Raw genomic sequence first — 18,509 nt, forward strand, 5'->3', positions numbered from 1 at the left:
ATTAAAATTTTGCTCTTTTTAATAATTTGGAATATTTGTCCCTAGTAAACGCTGGTAAACATGCAACGTGAACTAACATTCAGGTTACATAACATAGCTCAGAGGAAATGTCCAAATGGCTGTTGGCATCATTTGTTTTCTCAACTTTCAATCTGGGATCGATTCAGTTGCGCCGCGACCTGACTGACGTAGCGTCTCACGTCAGACCCTCTTAATCGAGCGCGAAAACGCTTGTTGATGTCGGCCGCTGCTGTCCCGTCCATTTGCTAACGCACCGGGACAAAACTTCAAGCCCCAAGATGTTTTTGTCTGCTGCTTTTCGCTCTGCAGTATCGCAGACGGTATGGTGTGATATTATCTATGGTTCTGGGTAAAAGTTGAAATGCCCTTTTCGATCATTTGGAGAAAAGATGCTATGACTCCTCACAAGGGCAAGCAGTGGAGGCCGCTAAGCTAACTAACGTTGGGTAACATTAGCATGCTAGCTAATTTAGCTTTCTGCTGTCAAACGTTTACAGGGTGATCTTTTGACAAAATTAGCAATGCAAAGGAAAGTTTACGCTGGGCATGCGCAAGTATAGGAATTAACTTTATTATACTCGTTTACATGACATTGACTGTGACTTTCATTTTACTTAGAACAACTGAAAGTGTGAGTTGGGTTTAAAACACATAACTCACTTGATGTCATAGTTAGCTGTGTGTGTGTGCGCGCTGATATTGTAGTTGTACAACATGGCAAAGCCCTGGGATTTGAATCACTGCCAGTATTGAATAAACCCCCAAGCCTTCTTTTACTCTGTGCAGACTGGGGACTTCTGGGACTTGAGGGTAAAAATTACAAGATGACATTAAGGTGTTTAACAAACCGGTAATAGCCTTGTATTATTTTATGATGATCCTAAATTTCTAATAGGCAGTGCCTTATAAAGATGCCAATCAAAACACCAAGGATGTAACTAACTTCTACTAATCTACCATGCGTATTTATACCTCTGAAATGTGTAAATGCCAATACAAAGTGCTCAAGCTATGTTGATGTGAGGGTATCCCATGTTGTGATGGTTTAAGCTTCTTACAATCAAATAGTTACATGCCATGAGGAGAACAGTCAGATTTATATCTTTTTAATTGACCTGGTAATTGTTATGATTTGTTATCAAAATTTAGGGAATGTTGATTATTCTGTCTCTAGCTTTAAGTATTATGCACTGGAAAATTAAGGACTTCACACTATCACCAGTTTTTATTTTTCTATTAAACATTTCCATTAACCAGTCCTTTTTTTTGTTTGTTTTTTTTTTGTTTTTTGTTTGACATAGTTTCTTGTCTGAAGCAAGACATACAAAAGTCTCTCTCTTAGGAAGTTAAAGTATCAATTCACACACTACCAGATATCTTATCTGTCTTCTCTCTCTCTGTATTTACAGGCAAGGCAGGTCAGGAGTCTGCACGGGTCTGCTGCTCGTGCTGGAGCAGGTGGCATCTTTGTGGTGAGTCAAGAGATGTGCTGAAGAAGCTGGATACAGAGTAGCCACCAGAGTCATGTAGTGGGCTTAATTGTTTAATGTATGTTGAACACCTCACAATTAGCTAGCCTTTCAGTGTTGAACTGGACAGTTAGTGGGTTACAATGAATCAGCAGTTTATGGGGTTATTGTGGATTATTGCAAGAATTGATTGTCATGTTGTCAGTATGCTTCAGCCAGAATCTGTGAGAAAAATGGCCCCAAAGTTTGGTTAATGGGGCCAGAATATTGATGGTTTTCAATTTTGTCAGGCATATTTCATTCTAGCTTTTAAATCAGGGACCACTTTTACATGGGAAAGCAGTGAATGCAATGAGCTACCAGGTAGAACAGAAATCAATACTGAAGGACCACTTAATTAGACAATCAGATTTTTATTTGTGCTGTTCAAAACATTCAGAATAATATGCAATATTGTCTAGATAGGTATCACTGTTAATTGTCCTTGCTGACCTCTGTGACCTTGTATCACTGCGGTCAACCCAGCTGTAATAGATTCCATGCACATAATAATGTGCATGGAATACTTTGTATTATGTCAAAGCATCAGTCCATTATTACTTTATTTTTGTGACTTTACAGTGTGGGGTGTAATCATATACTTTGTTGCAACATTTCATCTATAGTTTGAAAATAAATTATTTACAAGTGAATGCATTACTTGGTGAAGAAGACCGATGTGGGGCTGGGATCTCATTAAACAGGATTAAAAAACAAGTAAATCAAAATCTGCTTTCTTTATGAAATAGGCCTGTTTTACTAAAGTGTTTGCACACAATACCAATATAAACAAGTCTTTCACAACCACAAATTTAAGTCAGTTGAGTTCATTTATAAACTGCATTCATCATATTATGTGTATTTGTTTCTAAATTAATTTGCCAATAAAACTAATGTGTAAATGTGATCAACACATAACTCAGCAATATGTTTGTGCTTCCATTTTTGCTGAAATAATCCCAAAGGTATCAATTTTCCAAAAGCTCTTAATTTATCCCAGGAGCTGCCTTTAGACCCTGTTAGAGGCATGCTTTGCAACAAAAACATCACAGGTGATATTCTCATGTAATGGAAACATGCCATGGTTTCACTGTCCCTTGATAGTAAAGATGTTTTTGGTCTGTGATTGGGGAAGATTGTGTTTGGATGAATTGTCTTTGAACCACTCCTCTTCGATCAGGAATGTTGTTTTTGACATTGTTAACTTCAAATACCATTCAATTTAAACTGTTTCCTTTTCTTAATTACACAAAGAATATTTGCTGCTCACAAGGGGGCAGTGTCTGCAGAAGCCAAAATAATTGTTATGTGTTGAGTCTTTTCTATGGTCTGGTATCAGCACCTGTTTTCCCCTCTGGGCTAACATGATAGATTATTTATATTTTATCAAATACTATTAGATACTGCTGATAAGCCTTTACTCACATGAAAATGGAATAAAAAGTGAACAGGATTTAATATAACTTGGCTGATTAATCATCTTCAAATAACATTTAAGATAATTATACCTTTTTTATGGTAAACAATGTTAACGTCCTTTAACACTGTGGTCCTTCTGTTTTAGCACAGAGATACTCCTGACAACAACCCTGATACTCCTTTTGAATTCACCGAGCAGAACAAAAAGGTAAGGTTGATATATGTTGAGCAGTACATTTAGAGGATGCACGGATGTTTTGTTTTGTTATTATTTAAAGCCAGTACCAATATCTGATATTTTCCCACCTGTATTGGCCAGTTCCAATTTGAATTTGTATTTAATACAAATGCAGACAAACAAGTTAAGCTTTTCAGACATGCCTAACTTTAGTTTTTATTTTTTTGTTATGATCATGGGTGTGACTCTGTTACTAATTATTGTATTGAATTGTATGATAATCTCACCCCCCTTTCAATCCAGCCTCTGTTTCACTAGTTTCAGCCAGATAATTTAGTTTCCCATAGTGTTTTTAATCTAATTTTAATAAATATATATATATATTTATTTATTTATTTTTTATTTATTTATTTTTTTTATCTAAAAAGCTTAAATGTGATACAGGGTTTTCTATCCATAACTTGTTAAATGGGTACTTGCCACTGTAAAGGACAGTAAAATATGAGCACCTGATCAGTATCACCAAGATAAAACTAGGATTATTTTGTTACATTTAACTTCATATTACCTTTTACAACTAATGTCAATCCAAATACTGGTGTAAGTGCATCTCTTGTAAATATCTGTGCAGGTAATGCTTTTGTGTAAGCATTGTTTTATTGTTTAAATTGGTCTAATTATTGAAGTACAAAGGAGGAATGCAATGATTCTCCACATTCATGGTAAAATGTCTCCCCCCCCCCAGAGGATTGAGGCGATCATTTCAATGTACCCTGTTGGACACAAGCAAGCAGCCACCATCCCAGTGTTGGATCTAGCCCAGAGGCAACATGGATGGCTCCCTATCTCCGCCATGAACAAGGCACAGTGATTCTTCTGGAATTAGTTTTACAGCTGTGTGATGCCACTTAGAGTTTCCTAATCCTTTTGAAAAATCCATTGTACAACATTCTTATGAGAGACCATTCAACACCATGTCGTACATGTAATGTAATAGAACCTCATTAAATGATTGTAATTGTTTTCATTCAGGTCGCTGAGGTGCTGGAAATCCCTCCAATGAGAGTGTATGAAGTAGCGACATTCTATACAATGTTCCTGCGTCAGCCCGTGGGAAAATACTTCATTCAGATCTGCACAACAACACCCTGCATGCTCTGCAACTCAGACAGCATCCTGGAGGCCATCCAAAACAAACTGGGTAAGAGAGCCATTTTCCATTTTAAGGCAGGACACCGATGAAGAAATGAAAACGCAGATGAAAACAATAATGTTGTTTTTTTAATTTTGTATATTTGAGATAAACAGAGATTGGGAACAAACACATAAATATACACTTGTCTCTGCAATTCAAACAGTGAGCTGTAGTAGCAAACAACAAGACATACAAGACTGAAATCAAGCCAGAGAACTGCTAACCTACTTCAGTCTGTGTGGCATTTAATAGAGCACCCAGTGAGGTTATACTTTTTGTTATAACTCGCATATAGTGTTAGAGCTGTGTACTGTCAAGTAGTGCTGCTCAAGTTAAAAATATTTGTTGTTTCAGTAACAGAGATTAGCTAAATATAAAGCATATCTTCATTTGTTTTTCCACAGGTATCAAGGTTGGAGAGACTACTCCAGACAAGATGTTCACACTAATAGAAGTGGAATGCCTGGGTGCTTGTGTGAATGCTCCAATGGTCCAGATCAATGACAACTATTATGTGAGTGCGTGACTACTCCATGCAGATGGCTTCCTTACAGAACATTATAAGCAAATTAACAAAATTAGATTAGAACCTGAAATGAATTTTGCAAAGAATGTCCCATTTCAGGAGTGCTACCTTTTTTTCACTGGAAGCCAATGTAGGTGTGGTACAGTCTACACTTGTAAGACTCAAAACAAATGAACAGGGGGGAAATGGAAACCGTGACAGAAAAATAATCAATCTTAAATTAATAATATGGCTGGAATAACAACGTTGTCTCGTCCATGACCTCAGTTTGAAAAAAAGATTAATTTCATGAGCCAGATGTGATATGAAAAGCTTGCTTTTTGGATTTGTGGTTAACATTATCTGAAACTAATTCTGCACTCAATTGCCATGAGGAATTTAGTTATTGCAAGCTGAGCACAAGTGAATGACCCAATTAAAGTAAATACGACTGAGAAAGGAGGAATTTCCTGTAACACCCCAAGTTGCTGCGGTGTGATCATTAGAGACAGAAAAGGTACGATGTGTTAACACCAAGAGTAAGGTAGTTTAGCATTTTACGTGAATAATTAGCACTCAGAAATACATGCAGTCTATGGCTGTTAGATTAATTCAGTCATCAATTACACGCATTTAGTTTTATTCAAGATGGTACAGTTTGTAAACAAGCATGTGTCAGGTGGTTTTGGGCTTCAGAACCTTGAAAGCAGAAGCTATTTAAATGCCTGATTCAGTCTTTATGCACATTAACAGTTGATTATGAAATACATAATAATGCAGTAACAGAGCGTCAAGTGTTGTTGAATGAGTCTATACATTCATCAGTATCTGCATTGGTTAAAAACAAATTAAAAGTCATTAAGTTATTTGGCTCAGTTTTAACCTCTTTAGCACTGACTTTAGGAAAACCATAATGTTATTTAATGAAGTGATTTGAACTGACAGTTACAATCTTTTGTAGCATGCTGTTAACATTTAGCCCATTAATACTGGACAATACGTTTTTCCAGGCACAAAAAATTTAAAAATAATAGGGCAACATACTGACTATTACTGTATCTGATTCAGTTTTGGATGCATAAAGCATCACAGGGCAGAATTATTCTGCATGTCCTTTTATCACTGACAGTTATTTTGAAATATGAAAAGGGTTATTATTTAGGAAGTCTGATCATTTTGACTGGCAGTGTAAAACCTGCTTTCACATGATGTCTGAAAAATGATTGCTTTTTTAGAATTAGCTATAATCATCTAAAGCTCCTTGTAATATTGCACAACTATTATTTCGAGAATTGCCTACTTACCTTCTCCACTCCTTAGGATTGAATTTAATTGGGATAAGAAAGGTGCTCATACTGGTTGAAGGATGTGTAAAACTGTTAAGACCTTAATAATCCAGCACGAGACCACTAGCAATGAAAAGCAGTGCACTATTCTGCTTTCTTCTCATTCATCCTCCTTTTGTCTTGTTTCCAGGAGGACCTCACACCTAAGGACATTGAGGACATTATTGATGAACTTAAAGCAGGCAAAGTCCCACCACCTGGGCCCAGGTACATAAAAAAATACCATCATTAATTAGTTATATTTTTCTCGCTGATCAGTGAAATTTGTTTTTAGAATTTACTAAAACATTGTATGCACGTTAAGACATATTTTCTTTGCCTTTTTTTCTACAGGAATGGGCGTTTCTCCTGTGAGCCTGCAGGTGGATTGACGTCTCTAACAGAGCCTCCTAAAGGACCAGGCTTCGGTGTAAGAGCGGACCTGTAGACCTGTGAGGCCACCGTTTTCAAAAGCAACTTGTCCCTGAAGCTGATATTATGTTTAACTCAAACATATTGTGTAAATAAACTGTTCATGTACTTATGCTCTAGGTGTCGGTGTGTCACTTACAGGATTCCAACAATAGAAAGGTAATATAACTGAAAACACAGATTACAGAGTTATATAGAGTTATAATTTGGCCTGTGACAGCAACTACAGCATATATTAGGCACACTTGACAACAGCTTGATATATCAATACAGACCTGAAACTAGCTATCTTATAGCTCTTTTCTGGAATCATTAATAATCAGGTATTTCCCAGAATTATTATTCTGACATGTCTTTTGCTGGTCCTAAAGATTTATTGCAGTTAAGTACACCTAAAATTCTGTAACATACAGTTTTAGAGAAAATGCTATTTTATTTTAAGTATGACCTAGCTTTACCACATGATGCTGTGCTGTTAACGAAAAGAAGCTTATGTCACAATTTACATTGTCAGCGCTACTCAAGTGACAGCCTTCTCTGACAAGCTTATTAAGGGTTTCACTTAACCATTAATCATACAGTATATATTTGAAGAGTCATTCTCATTTATCATGTGCAGTTGTGGCATATAAAGTTTCCATACTGGTCCATCCCCCAAAACAGAAATCATTTAATACAAACTTGGTCACAAATAGAAGACATATCCAAATAGATAATTGTAGTCAGAATTTCTAATTCTTTTTATCACATATTAGTTTGACTGAATTCATATCACAGATAGGCTTTCTGCAATTCATTTAACCCAAAGCCATTTTTGACTATGATCGTAGTTTCCCCATATCCAAAAAGAATTAAAGCGATATGTAATTGTAAATAATTAATGTTTCTAATTTAAATTATCACTAGTCAGAACTAAATTGGAGATATCTTGAATTTGATGAAGATATCTACAATTCACATACTCAAAACTAAAATGTGGATATCCTAAGTTGGAGACTACAACTTAATGGCAAAAGTAACTGAAGTCTTAGTAATCAGAATGTAATGAACAGGTACAGAGGGGGAACAAATTAAAGGAAAAACCTGAATACAAGAGTGGAGAAACATATCAAATGCTTCCGTGCACCAGGGCTCACTGAATGGTCCGGTGAGTTTGAAAATGACGTGAATGAAATGCTACGGCCTTTACAGTCACCAGATCTCAACCCAGTTAAACACCTATGGAAGATTTTGGACCAGCGTATAAGACAACGCTCTCCACCACCAACTCCATAAGACCAAATGATATAAACTTTCATCTTCAAAGTTTATATCTGCAACATAACTAAAAAGGTTTCATCTTCAAACCTTTTTAGTTATGTCTATGACTGTCTTTGATGCTATATGTTTGTTAATGTCTGGCTATGTTTGTTTTTCTCTTTGTCTGCTGTACTCAGATCTCTCTTGCAAAAGAGATCTTGATCTCAATATTACTTAATAAAATATTTGTAATTGTATATGTAAATGAGGAAATATCTTGTGGAGGAATGGTGTTCAAATACTTGGCAAGGTGCACTTAAGCTGTTCTGGAGGCTCGTGGTGGCCTGACTCCATACTAAGACACTTAATGTTGGCTTTTCCTTTAATTTGTCACCCATCTGTACCTTAAATGAGCACTTTGAAAAGTCAAAATGTAATTATAGCCATCTTAAATTAACATTTTGATTTTTACATGAATTCCAGATGTCTTTATCAAGTTAATCCGGTCAAGCTATTGTATGATAAAACCCTCTTGCTTTCAAACACGCAGCCCCCCTTCCTACAACTGCTCCTGTCATTTCCATCACGCCCCGGTGGCGTTTTCGTGTCTAGCCGGTGCCCCTCCCCCACTCCGGTTTCCTCTTGCGACTTTGAAGCCTGCTCCGCAACATACAATATTATGCATCATGACGCATGCGCGCAATATACACCATGATGCAAATATCACTGCGCAACCAATTCAAAGCGGGCCGGTACAATGGGTTGGCGGTCTAAAAGGGGCGAATTAACGCGATCAGTGTATTAATGAAATTTTGGCCAAACTATGTAGCCATGCTCACAATAAAGAAACGAGCCTCCATTCCTTTGTTAACCTAGACGTGATTTTCGAGAAAGTTCCCACTGCCCGCAACACAGCGACGGAAAGGATGACGTCAAGTGCCCATTACTCTTCAACCCTCTCCATTCCTTTCAGTCCAAATTCACACGCTAATAGCCATCAACAGATGTTTTACACGCCGGTAGCTGACAAAATGTCAAAGCACAGAGAACACTCTTAACATTAAAGGTGCGTATTTACTCACAGCATCGACAAAATAAGAGTTAAATCGTTTGACACATACCCCATCTCAGTCTATCCAGCAGACGGAGACCTTATAAGCTCGGTGGGGCTCAAGCGGTCACATGACTCTTCTCGACCAATGAGAACGACGCTTGCATGTTTTGCTAGGGTTTTCTCGGAGAGGACGGGCGACGAACGGCTGGGATGTTTTCAAAAGCAGCGATGAACGTCACACAGCCGTAGGCTACGGTTAACGTCCAATATTTAGGAAATAACTGTTTATATTGCGCAATAATCACATATAGCTGAACCTGACTGAGTCGGTGGGAACGCGTAACCCAGTGTAAAGGTAAGTGCAAAACAAGGTTTGTTGTTTCATTGCCTCGGATCATATGGGGTAAAAATCCTAGTTAACGTTAGCCATCTGGCTAAGTTCTATAGCGAGGCTAACGTTAAGCTAACGTGAAGTAAACTGCGTGCGAAAATGGAATGTTGTGTGTCTGCGTGGGCTTGGTATAGTTGTGTGCCACGTGCGTTACACACATTGAGTACTCTCTCTTCGCTAACTGAAATTTCACCCGTATCTGCGTTTAATAACTGGCTGCCTTTTGAAGCGAGAGTACAGTAAGGCGATAGGAAAATGTCGGGTCGAAACAGAGCGAGCTGGGTTAGCCCCAATCAGCCAGCCAGCCAGCCAGCGAGGCTGTGTAGGGCTGGAAGCGAGTTTGCTAGCTAGCTAGATTAAGCGCTGGGGAGGGGGAACGTTGTGAGGGCAGTGAAGGGGCTGCAGTGGGCTTTTGTCTCAGGCTGTGCTGTGCGCTCGTGTTGAATATTGTCATTAAAACGTGAAACACGAACTTGAATATTCTTTATGTTGGCCGCAGAGTGACATTACACAACATATGTACTCGTGGGACGCATTTCAGGACATAGCGTTAATGATGCCGTTGCTCGTTATGTTTACTAACCATAGGCAAGTTGAAGATTTTAGCGCTCAACAACATATTGCTGGCTGTGCATTGAAGGCGAGCACGAGCGACATTTCCGTGAGGTGGGTGGTGTTGTCTGCAATTATCTAGCCAACGCCACCGTTTATTTACACCCAGCACAGTTGTAGGCATAATAGCAATCAAATCTAGTGCAGAATATAGTTAAGATTTGCTAATTCATACAAGGAACTAGCATAGCTTGAATAACCAGGAGCTTGCGCCGCCCAGCCAATGACTGTGACATCTTGGGGGTGTGTTGCCTGATACAAAAGCTGCCTGTTTTTAGATGGCTGTCCGTGCAACGATCGCTCTGAACCAACAAAACGTTAACCAAGTTAAAGAGCTATTTAGTAGAGACAGCTTTTATACACACTTAATTTAAGCTTTATTAAAAACAAACCACACACCACAAGCGTACCAAATCGTGGTTAAAATGCCAGTATTTTAAATGCTATTCATATCACAGTACTATTAATATTGGGAGGGGAGAGAAATATTTTGCCATGGAGTTACAATACATTTGACATCAATATGAATATATGAACAGTATAATCATTGAAAGGAAAACAGAAATGGTATAAGCTCACTATTCACCTAGGATTCTAAATACAACAGCATTTGTCAGATATTAAATATATTTAATGTCCTGTGTAAGGCAGAGAGCCTAAAAATGTAAGACCATGTTAGTATAGTGAGGGAAAGGAAGGCAGCAGTAATTATATTTAATGATTTCTTCTATTTACAAAGTAATTATTTTGTGATCACAACAAGGGAACAGTTTTCCTTTCTGTTGCTGAGCAGAAGTTGTTGTGATCACAAAACAATTGCGCTCAAGAATAAAAGGCTTATGTCAGCAATACATAGGGAAACATGCCGTGATCACTAACTTATTTCATTTACTCGGTGATCTCAAGAGAACAAACTTGTTATGTTGACATCAAGTATTTCCCTTATAACCACAAAAAAGCAACAGTAAAACATCATAACCCATCCTCTGTCCATCCTTGACCCTATATAAAAATGTATGTAAAATTTACATTTGACCAGTCACTAAAGACATTATCAGCCACATGGGGTGTTTGAATACCACAGATCTTCAAGATACCTCCAAAGGAAAATTGCCAATTGGCTTGTAAAAAAAAAAAACTGACTGTCAAAGTCAACCAATATTTGGCCATTTGCTGTTTTTAAATTCCCTCATAATTGTGGATTATGTGGCAATTGGGTGGTTGCATCAGCCTGTTTTTTGTCTAATAAGTCACCACATATTCTCACACGGTTTTACATCAACTCGTTTTAAAAAGCTGTTAGGCAGGGTTGTCAAACAAAGTACCATGGAAGACGGAGGGACTGTACTTAGTCATTTCACTCGTTCTCACACCTTAAACCAGAGAGGAGGAACTAATCAATACAATTGCCTTTGGTAATGCACTGAGAGTTGAATGACAACCCGCATACTTTCAGCCTTGACACACCATATTTTAACATTACTAATCTAAAGCGCAGGCCTTTAAAGCAGTAGTCCTTTAAGAAATGTAGTCCTTGATGACCCAGAAATGCACTGGTGCTATAATTACAAAGTGCATTTGAAATAATCTTGTTAATTTGATATTTTAAACTTAACAGCAATTACGATATTTGGGGAAAGCAAAGCTTCAATATACGTGTTCTCATCAATGTGTTAACACTTGTCAGGCTGTCATTTATAAGTTATGACAGGAATACGTAATATATGTTAATGGTTAATTTAATTTAGGAGTTACTTAATCTATTATTCACTGGTTTGCTAACATTTGATGTTTTAGTACCTTTTTATATAGGAACTACAATAGACAAAAATGTTGCTAGCCATAGCCCTGGCAGTGCAGAGATTATAGATTAGGGCTGTGTGATATGAACAAAATCTCATGTCCCAATATAGGTCATTTCATATCCAGATAACGATACATATCACGAAATAGCACATTTTCTGTAACTGCAATGATTAAATACTTCATAAAAATGACCACATGGAAAGGCCTATTTATTTTTACATTTTGAATTATATACTCGACAAATAAAAGGTCTACACTCTTGTTAACGAGGCAACTTGACTTGAGTGAAGTGTTTTCCGCTTGGCGATGTGTACCTTGGGTCTAGTGTTAGTACCAAGTCACGAAACCCTCGTTTCTCGGCCATGTAAATTGGGGCCATGACTTTGCAGATGTAAGTTTCAATGGCAGCCGTTATCTCTTTCCATCTTCGTAATTCTTTGCCATATGGTGAGCCATGGGCAAAAGCCTCTTGCAGCGTCTGGGGTTTGTTTTGAGCACTCGACTGTACTTTTGTGGCTCTTAACCGTATGCTCTCTCCATACTGTTTGACATGACTCTTGCATAGGTGGTAAAAGAGGTTAGTGGTGTTTTGAGTCTGTGTTACGTCTGCGGCATAATTTACAAAATACTCTTTTCTAGTCCGTGTGAGACTTCATACCTAAACCACGTCCATGTGACGGAAGTAGCCCCTCTTTTAGAGGGCTACTTTAGAGTACGAGCTCCTCATTTTGTCTTGGCTGGTCAGAGTATTTCTCCTGTTCCTCCCTGAATTAACCCGTTCTGTGTCAGGTTCACTCTCCTCCATGTTTGTTTGTATTGCCTTCATGCAAATTTCCTGCCTGCATCTGTGCTGTGTGGAATATTGCCATAAAGAGTGTGATTTGCTACACAACGAAATAAACGATAGAGCATAATATGAAACGATAGACGTTTTTCTATCGTCCCGCGATATATATCGTCATATTGCAGAGCCCTACTACAGACTGTTTTTTCTAAATATATCTTATTCTTCTCCTATTATGATAAGTGTAAATGGACTGTACTTGTATAGCGCCTTTCTAGTCTTTCAACCACTAAAAGCGCTTTACACTGCGTCAGTCACCCCATTCACACACATTCATACTCTGATGGCAGGTGCCAACTGCTCATCGGAACAAAGAAACTAATCATTCACATACACTCGGGAGCAATTTGGGGTTCAGTATCTTGCCCAAGGACACTTCGATATGCGGGCTTGGGGAAACTGGGATCAAACCACTGATATTCTGATTAGTGCACGACCCGCTCTACCTCTAAGCCACAGCCGTCCCAATCAGGTGTAAGCATGGTGTCTCCTGCCATTGTTGATGGTCTGCACAGCCAGTTTGTAGTTGATTGTTTGTGGTGGGATTAGCAAGCTTTTCATAAATGTGCCAGTATAATCAGATTCACCCACTTTGCCAAACATGTTTTTTGTAGGTATTCTTTTAGTGTCTACGATGGCTTTGTGCTAATATCTCAATACCCAACTGCAGGTCCAAAACAAAAAGAACATGAGAATGGATAAAGATCCTGCAAGTGTACTTGGCAACTGAGGATGCATCAAAAGGTGATTTGACTGAAAATGATTGGTTGTAGAGTGAGAATAGGGTTAAGACAAATAGTTGACATTGTAATATATCACCATACAGTTTCTTGCAATGCTTTATGGGTACTCTGGCATCAGTACCGCAGTACCTCTTTGTTGTGTCATTGAGGCAGAGGTGTATCCTTTTATTTTCTGCAGTCACTCTGAAATGTTGTGCTTTCTGACGGTTCAATCTTCTGCCAGTTTAGAGGTGTTTGACACTGAAATGACGGCACATGTGTTTGTTTCCTTGTGTGTGTGAAAGGCTGCATCTCTATCTATCTATCTATCTATCTATCTATCTATCTATCTATCTATCTATCTATCTATCTATCTATCTATCTATCTATCTATCTATCTATCTATCTATCTATCTATCTATCTATCTATATGTTAGTGAATGACAACGGAACACTCCTGTTGTTGTTATTTAAATAAACAGCTGTTATCCAACTGTATGACTTAAATGATGAACCTAAAAACAATGAACCACAGCAGCATGGTCAAGTTCTTGATTCTGTTATGGCATTTACTGAAAAATGCATATTGGTGCTCCAGACGAGGAGCAAATTTATCACTTTTGCTCTCTGGATTGGCACATTCTGGTTACTGTACCTTAACCACTTCTGCTGTCGGTATGGCACATCCACTGTGCTCTACGGGCATCAAAGATGCAAGTCAGATGACATGATGCTACGCGGCCCTTGTGTTGAAGTTAAGGATTGAACTAGTACCTCTCTGACAACGGTAGTATTTATTACAGGATCAATTGTACTGGATTGCATTATGTTGTTGTACTCTATGTGTGGTTAAACATATTGCTTAGCTATATGGCACACACTTCAAATTGATCATTTGGAATACACAGCTCAAAACATTGAAGGCTTGTCCAGTTCATTTGGGAGGCTGCCGCTGTGTCATTATGGACACAATGTTTCCGCCTCCAACAGCTAAGACCCTCTGTGGGGCAGGGGCTTTCTGGTAGTTTTAATGGCCTTGATAACTTTATCATATTGTACTTTAAAGTGATATAACAACAAGCAGTACCATGTGGTGCTGCAGCTACCGCAAAAACATAGCTTTCAAAGAATGTGCCTTTGACTGTCATGGCCAACTGACTAATGTCACCATTAAATATCCATGCACACCACATGTATAGGGTGAATTTAACAACAAAATCTAGTTGGGTCTCGGCTTCCTCTTGCTAACTAACTATTCATGTTTCTTTGTGTTATGATGTTGTATAATCTGTGGTGCAGTGCAGAAATGAATAATTCATTAGTTAGTTGATTGACATAAAAACTGTAAATTCAAAGTAATCCTAGTAAAAACCAAGTAAAAACTGATAATTTTGTGAAGCTTTACCTGCAAAGATTAAGAGCTGATTTTCTACATGAATAGTTTGTCATTTTGAGAGCATTTTATTTGTGTTCTCGACATAATAGTATATCGTATAGTCATAAAAATATTAGCTTAGTCAATTAATTGAAATAATGTACATACAGATGAAAAATTGGTTGTTGCAGCCTTGCTGTGGTGCTAGTCGGAATAACTTTATGACATTCAGCCAGGGAGTAGATTTGGTCATGTTGAAATATTATTTTCTCCATCTATCTTGGCAACATCTAGTGCCAACATTTATCCTCTGATCTCACCCGGATGCATCGAGTGACGGGTCTGGATGCACAAAAATCAGATTTTCCTCAAATTCCTGCCAGATCATGAAAATCGGATGAGGGAGGGTCTGCAGTCACATCAATTTTACATGTGCAGTCCAGGCAAATGTTCATACAAGCAGAGGGAGGGTGAAAAAGCAATGCAGATGCAGGTAAAGAAATACAAACTCAAGACACGCACAATTGAAAGTTTGATTTTGAAGTATGTACCATTAACAGAACCTATTTACAACCTAATGTCCAGTCACATTGAAATGACACATTTGCTGGATTATTATTTCATCACTTGGTAAACACTGGTACAGAAAGAACCTACTGTATGTGTAACTGGGAAACTATACCATGGCTACTACAGCCTTTCCAGACAGACTTTAAGCCTCTTAGCTAGAGAATAGGGTATTGACCATGGTGCTGTAAAGCAGGAACAATTATGTAAGTACGTACATAATTCCCTAGTGTACTGCTTGAGGAGGTGTCTTTTTCATTGCAATGGATTTGTTTGTTTGTTGTTTTCAGGATGGATAAGACATTATTTTCATTACTTTGCTTTTGTGTCCTAAATGACACCAGATTTAGCACCTTTTTAGAATTTGTTGCACACCTTAACAGACTGATAGTTATGTCCATGTCAAATGTTTTGTGCATCACACATTTCTGGATGGTAAATTAAGTAATTTATGAAAACTAAAATGAGGTGGCAGGGTAGGAAAGTGACCTTTATTATGAGGTAGAGGAGGTGGGTATAAACGCCGATTAGTGGAATCATTATTCTACCTGAAAAGATAAAAATACTTTAACACAATGCTAAATAACACAAATTAAGGTCTGTAATGGTGGACAAACAAAATTCCTCGAGTGTGAGCTTCAGCTCATTGAATGTTTGGCCTCTTTTTCATGTGAACCATAAGAGGAGTCAGTATGACACCTAAAGGTGGTGCCCTTTGTACTAAAGACATGAGAGGCTTAGCCTAGCTGGCTGTGAGATGTTTGGATTTATATTTTGTCTTCTAGGTCTAATCCTTATACCACCTTACAGCATTTCATCAGCAACACAGGCCTATTATGAATTCTGGATGTAATAAAGCTATGAAAGTATTGACCTTTCATACAAAATACTAAAGTATAGTATACCACATACTACTGTGTGGTTCCTCTTTTTTGTTTTTGTTTTTCAGTGATCGCACCAGGGCAGTTTCTTCATGGAAACCCCCCCCCCCCAAAAAAAAAGGTCCGAGTTTTTGTTTTACTCTTCTTACCCCTCAGCTACGTGAAGACCAGTGCCCTTTCCATGTTAACTAATTACAAAGCTCATAATTCAGGTGTTTGTCTAGGAATCTTTCTAACTTGGTCATGTTGAAGGTAGAGCAACATTTGGAAAGGTTGTAATAAATTTTTTTAAATATCCCGCAACCGGAGAGCCAAAGGCAGAATCTGTTTCCTCTATTCAAGGCAGCTTAAAATTTTGCTCTGTATCACTTTCGCTTCCAGCTGTTGACCACATTTATTGTGTTGCAGTTCAAACAAGACTGTGAAAGCACTAGTGCCGTTTATGATATGAAGTGCCTCTAGCCAGGCCTGAGCCCATCTGCAGTTGGCTCCATCAGCCGAGTATCAAGAGACGTCTTCAAGAGGCCCAGCAAGTGTGCGTTTGTGCTGGTGTGTGTATCTTTGTGTGAAGAGGGTGGAGCCTCCTGATTACACAACATGTGCTAGCCTTTGCCAGCAGCTGAATGTGTGCAGAGCGTTGTTTTTGTTTGGTACGTTGAGTGCGGTATCTCGGTGTCTAACGGCTGATAATCCACCATGTGCTTTTAAAGACTGACAATTCAAGAGCCTGTGACCTTTCTACAGGAGAATACAGCATGACAACGCAGAAAGGAGGAAGGAGAAGCTGGGTTGTAATATTACAACGCTCTGGGTTTTCAATTATTAATGAGCCCTTAAAGTTTCCATTTTATGAATGAGGAGTGAGAGATAAAAGTGTGTGTTGATAGTTAAGGAGGGAGAAAGACAATTTGACAATGGGTGTGTGGTTTGCATTCTTCATTGCTTGGCTGCCTTCACTTAACTGATGCCTAAGAAAGCAGTCATATCCTGTTTACTCTGGCTCTCACAGTGACCATGCTTTCTGAGGGCCAAGGACCCTCCTGCTGCAAAATAGGTTATTAGTAGACTATTTAATTCACAGGACAATTTCTGTGTATGTCTTTTGATTGGACTTGTTGCATCTCCCTTTCTGTGTGGAATTAAACATGGTATTTCTCAGACCTCAAACCTTTTTCGGAAATGTGGTCATGTGGTTTAACAAAATGACTGCTTTCATGAAAGTTAAACTTGTTTTTAAGAATATATTTTAGGCTCAGGTTCTTATCGGCCATCTGCCCATCATTTAGAACAATAGAGTTAAGACATTTGACATTACAGCATTATATTTTTGTTCAGTGAAATGTTATGTCAAAATCCACATGCAGTAGTAAAGCAAGGCACATTTATTCATATAGCACAATTCAAACACAAGGCAGTTTCAAATCAAACAGTGTGTTGAACGTGTTTTGTTTACAGTGTATTCAAGGAGGGCCTTGTTCCAGTTACTATACAGTTTAGAGGAATGCAAGTATGTTTAGAATTAGACTATTCAAGTTACGTGTTAGGTTCAAATGTGCACAAAGTGATGACTAATGTTGAACATAATGAAAGCAGAACTCCTCAACACTGAATTTAAATAGTCTTTAAAAAAGAAGTTCAAAGAAAGGAGTCAAAATGACTCCATATCGTGGTTAATGTTGACAGATCTCAGCTAGCTTTAAAATATTCTTAAACAGTAGTTTATGTTGTCATTGCAGTGCAGGAAGTGGCAGTTGAAGAACTCCTTAGATGATGATTCTTTTATATTAGTATTAACATGATGGTGAAACATCATTTAGTATCACTGTCTTTGTGCAAAGCAATTACTAGATTCTTTGCATAGGAGTAATTGTTTCACAACTGATCTTACGGTTTCTCATTTCCAGATAAAAGCATACCTCTGTTTCTGGCCTGTTCTCCCTCCTGACAAAAATGCATTGAAACATATTCAAATCTAGATTCAGAGCAACCTTAAGTGAGAATGGAGTTAGCCCTTACTGGCTATGTTTTCTTAACAATTTGAAGTATGTCTCATGGCTGCAGCTGCTTCACAGTAAAAGCCCTCCAATGCTGCCAATAGTTACTACGTCATGTATTTATTTGTTTACTGATAACAGTTTAAAATTGTTTTTTGGCCATATATTTAGGCAAGGGCTGGTATACTGGGAAAGATTAGTTTTTGCTAGTATTAACCACCTCAGCAACGCATGAAAGCACACATAATCTGAAATCACAATAAAGAAGGAGGTTACTTTTGTATCTGATGTGGTGTGCGCTTGAGTGTTAAAATGTGAGGTAGCTCGACCAGCTGTCTATATTCTGTAATACTTTATGTATGTTTTATGATTATTGATAGCAGTTGGAATAAATTATGTCCAAGGTCTCATGTTTTAAAAGTCAGTTACTGTAAAATGGCG

General features: G+C 38.0%; 2 protein-coding genes and 1 long non-coding RNA gene across 5 annotated transcripts in view; 2 read left to right on the forward strand and 1 right to left on the reverse strand.

Moving 5' to 3' along the window:
• Positions 1-187: 187 nt before the first annotated feature.
• On the forward strand, positions 188-6,696 carry ndufv2 (NADH:ubiquinone oxidoreductase core subunit V2). The gene is made up of 8 exons (XM_044220475.1): positions 188-341; positions 1,431-1,493; positions 3,094-3,156; positions 3,872-3,988; positions 4,159-4,327; positions 4,726-4,835; positions 6,303-6,379; positions 6,506-6,696. The coding sequence occupies exons 1-8, from the start codon at positions 300-302 to the stop codon at positions 6,597-6,599; spliced, it is 735 nt and encodes a 244-aa protein (XP_044076410.1). The 5' UTR covers positions 188-299; the 3' UTR covers positions 6,600-6,696.
• LOC122887365 lies at positions 5,450-9,002 on the reverse strand. The gene is made up of 2 exons (XR_006380530.1): positions 8,944-9,002; positions 5,450-6,315 (listed from the first exon to the last, which is right to left on the reverse strand). It is a non-coding gene; the product is annotated as an uncharacterized LOC122887365 (long non-coding RNA).
• A 76-nt stretch (positions 9,003-9,078) lies between these two features.
• ankrd12 (ankyrin repeat domain 12) overlaps positions 9,079-18,509 on the forward strand; it is a 36,940-nt gene continuing 27,509 nt past the window's right edge. For 2 of the 3 annotated variants that reach the window (XM_044220471.1, XM_044220474.1), the window contains exon 1: positions 9,079-9,231. The gene's annotated coding sequence lies outside the window, so the exon portion shown is untranslated. Of the gene's footprint in view, positions 9,232-13,199; positions 13,274-18,509 lie in introns of all 3 variants that reach the window. The other variant, XM_044220472.1, reaches the window with a different exon arrangement.

This window comes from Siniperca chuatsi, linkage group LG13 (assembly GCF_020085105.1).
Source record: "Siniperca chuatsi isolate FFG_IHB_CAS linkage group LG13, ASM2008510v1, whole genome shotgun sequence".
Lineage (NCBI taxonomy): Eukaryota > Metazoa > Chordata > Actinopteri > Centrarchiformes > Sinipercidae > Siniperca > Siniperca chuatsi.

Coding starts and splice junctions, on each gene's coding strand:
- ndufv2 (XM_044220475.1), top strand. CDS start 300: ATGTTTTTGTCTGCTGCTTTTCGCTCTGCAGTATCGCAGACG. Junction 342..1,430: donor GCTCTGCAGTATCGCAGACG/GTATGGTGTGAT, acceptor CTGTATTTACAG/GCAAGGCAGGTCAGGAGTCT. Junction 4,836..6,302: donor AGATCAATGACAACTATTAT/GTGAGTGCGTGA, acceptor TCTTGTTTCCAG/GAGGACCTCACACCTAAGGA.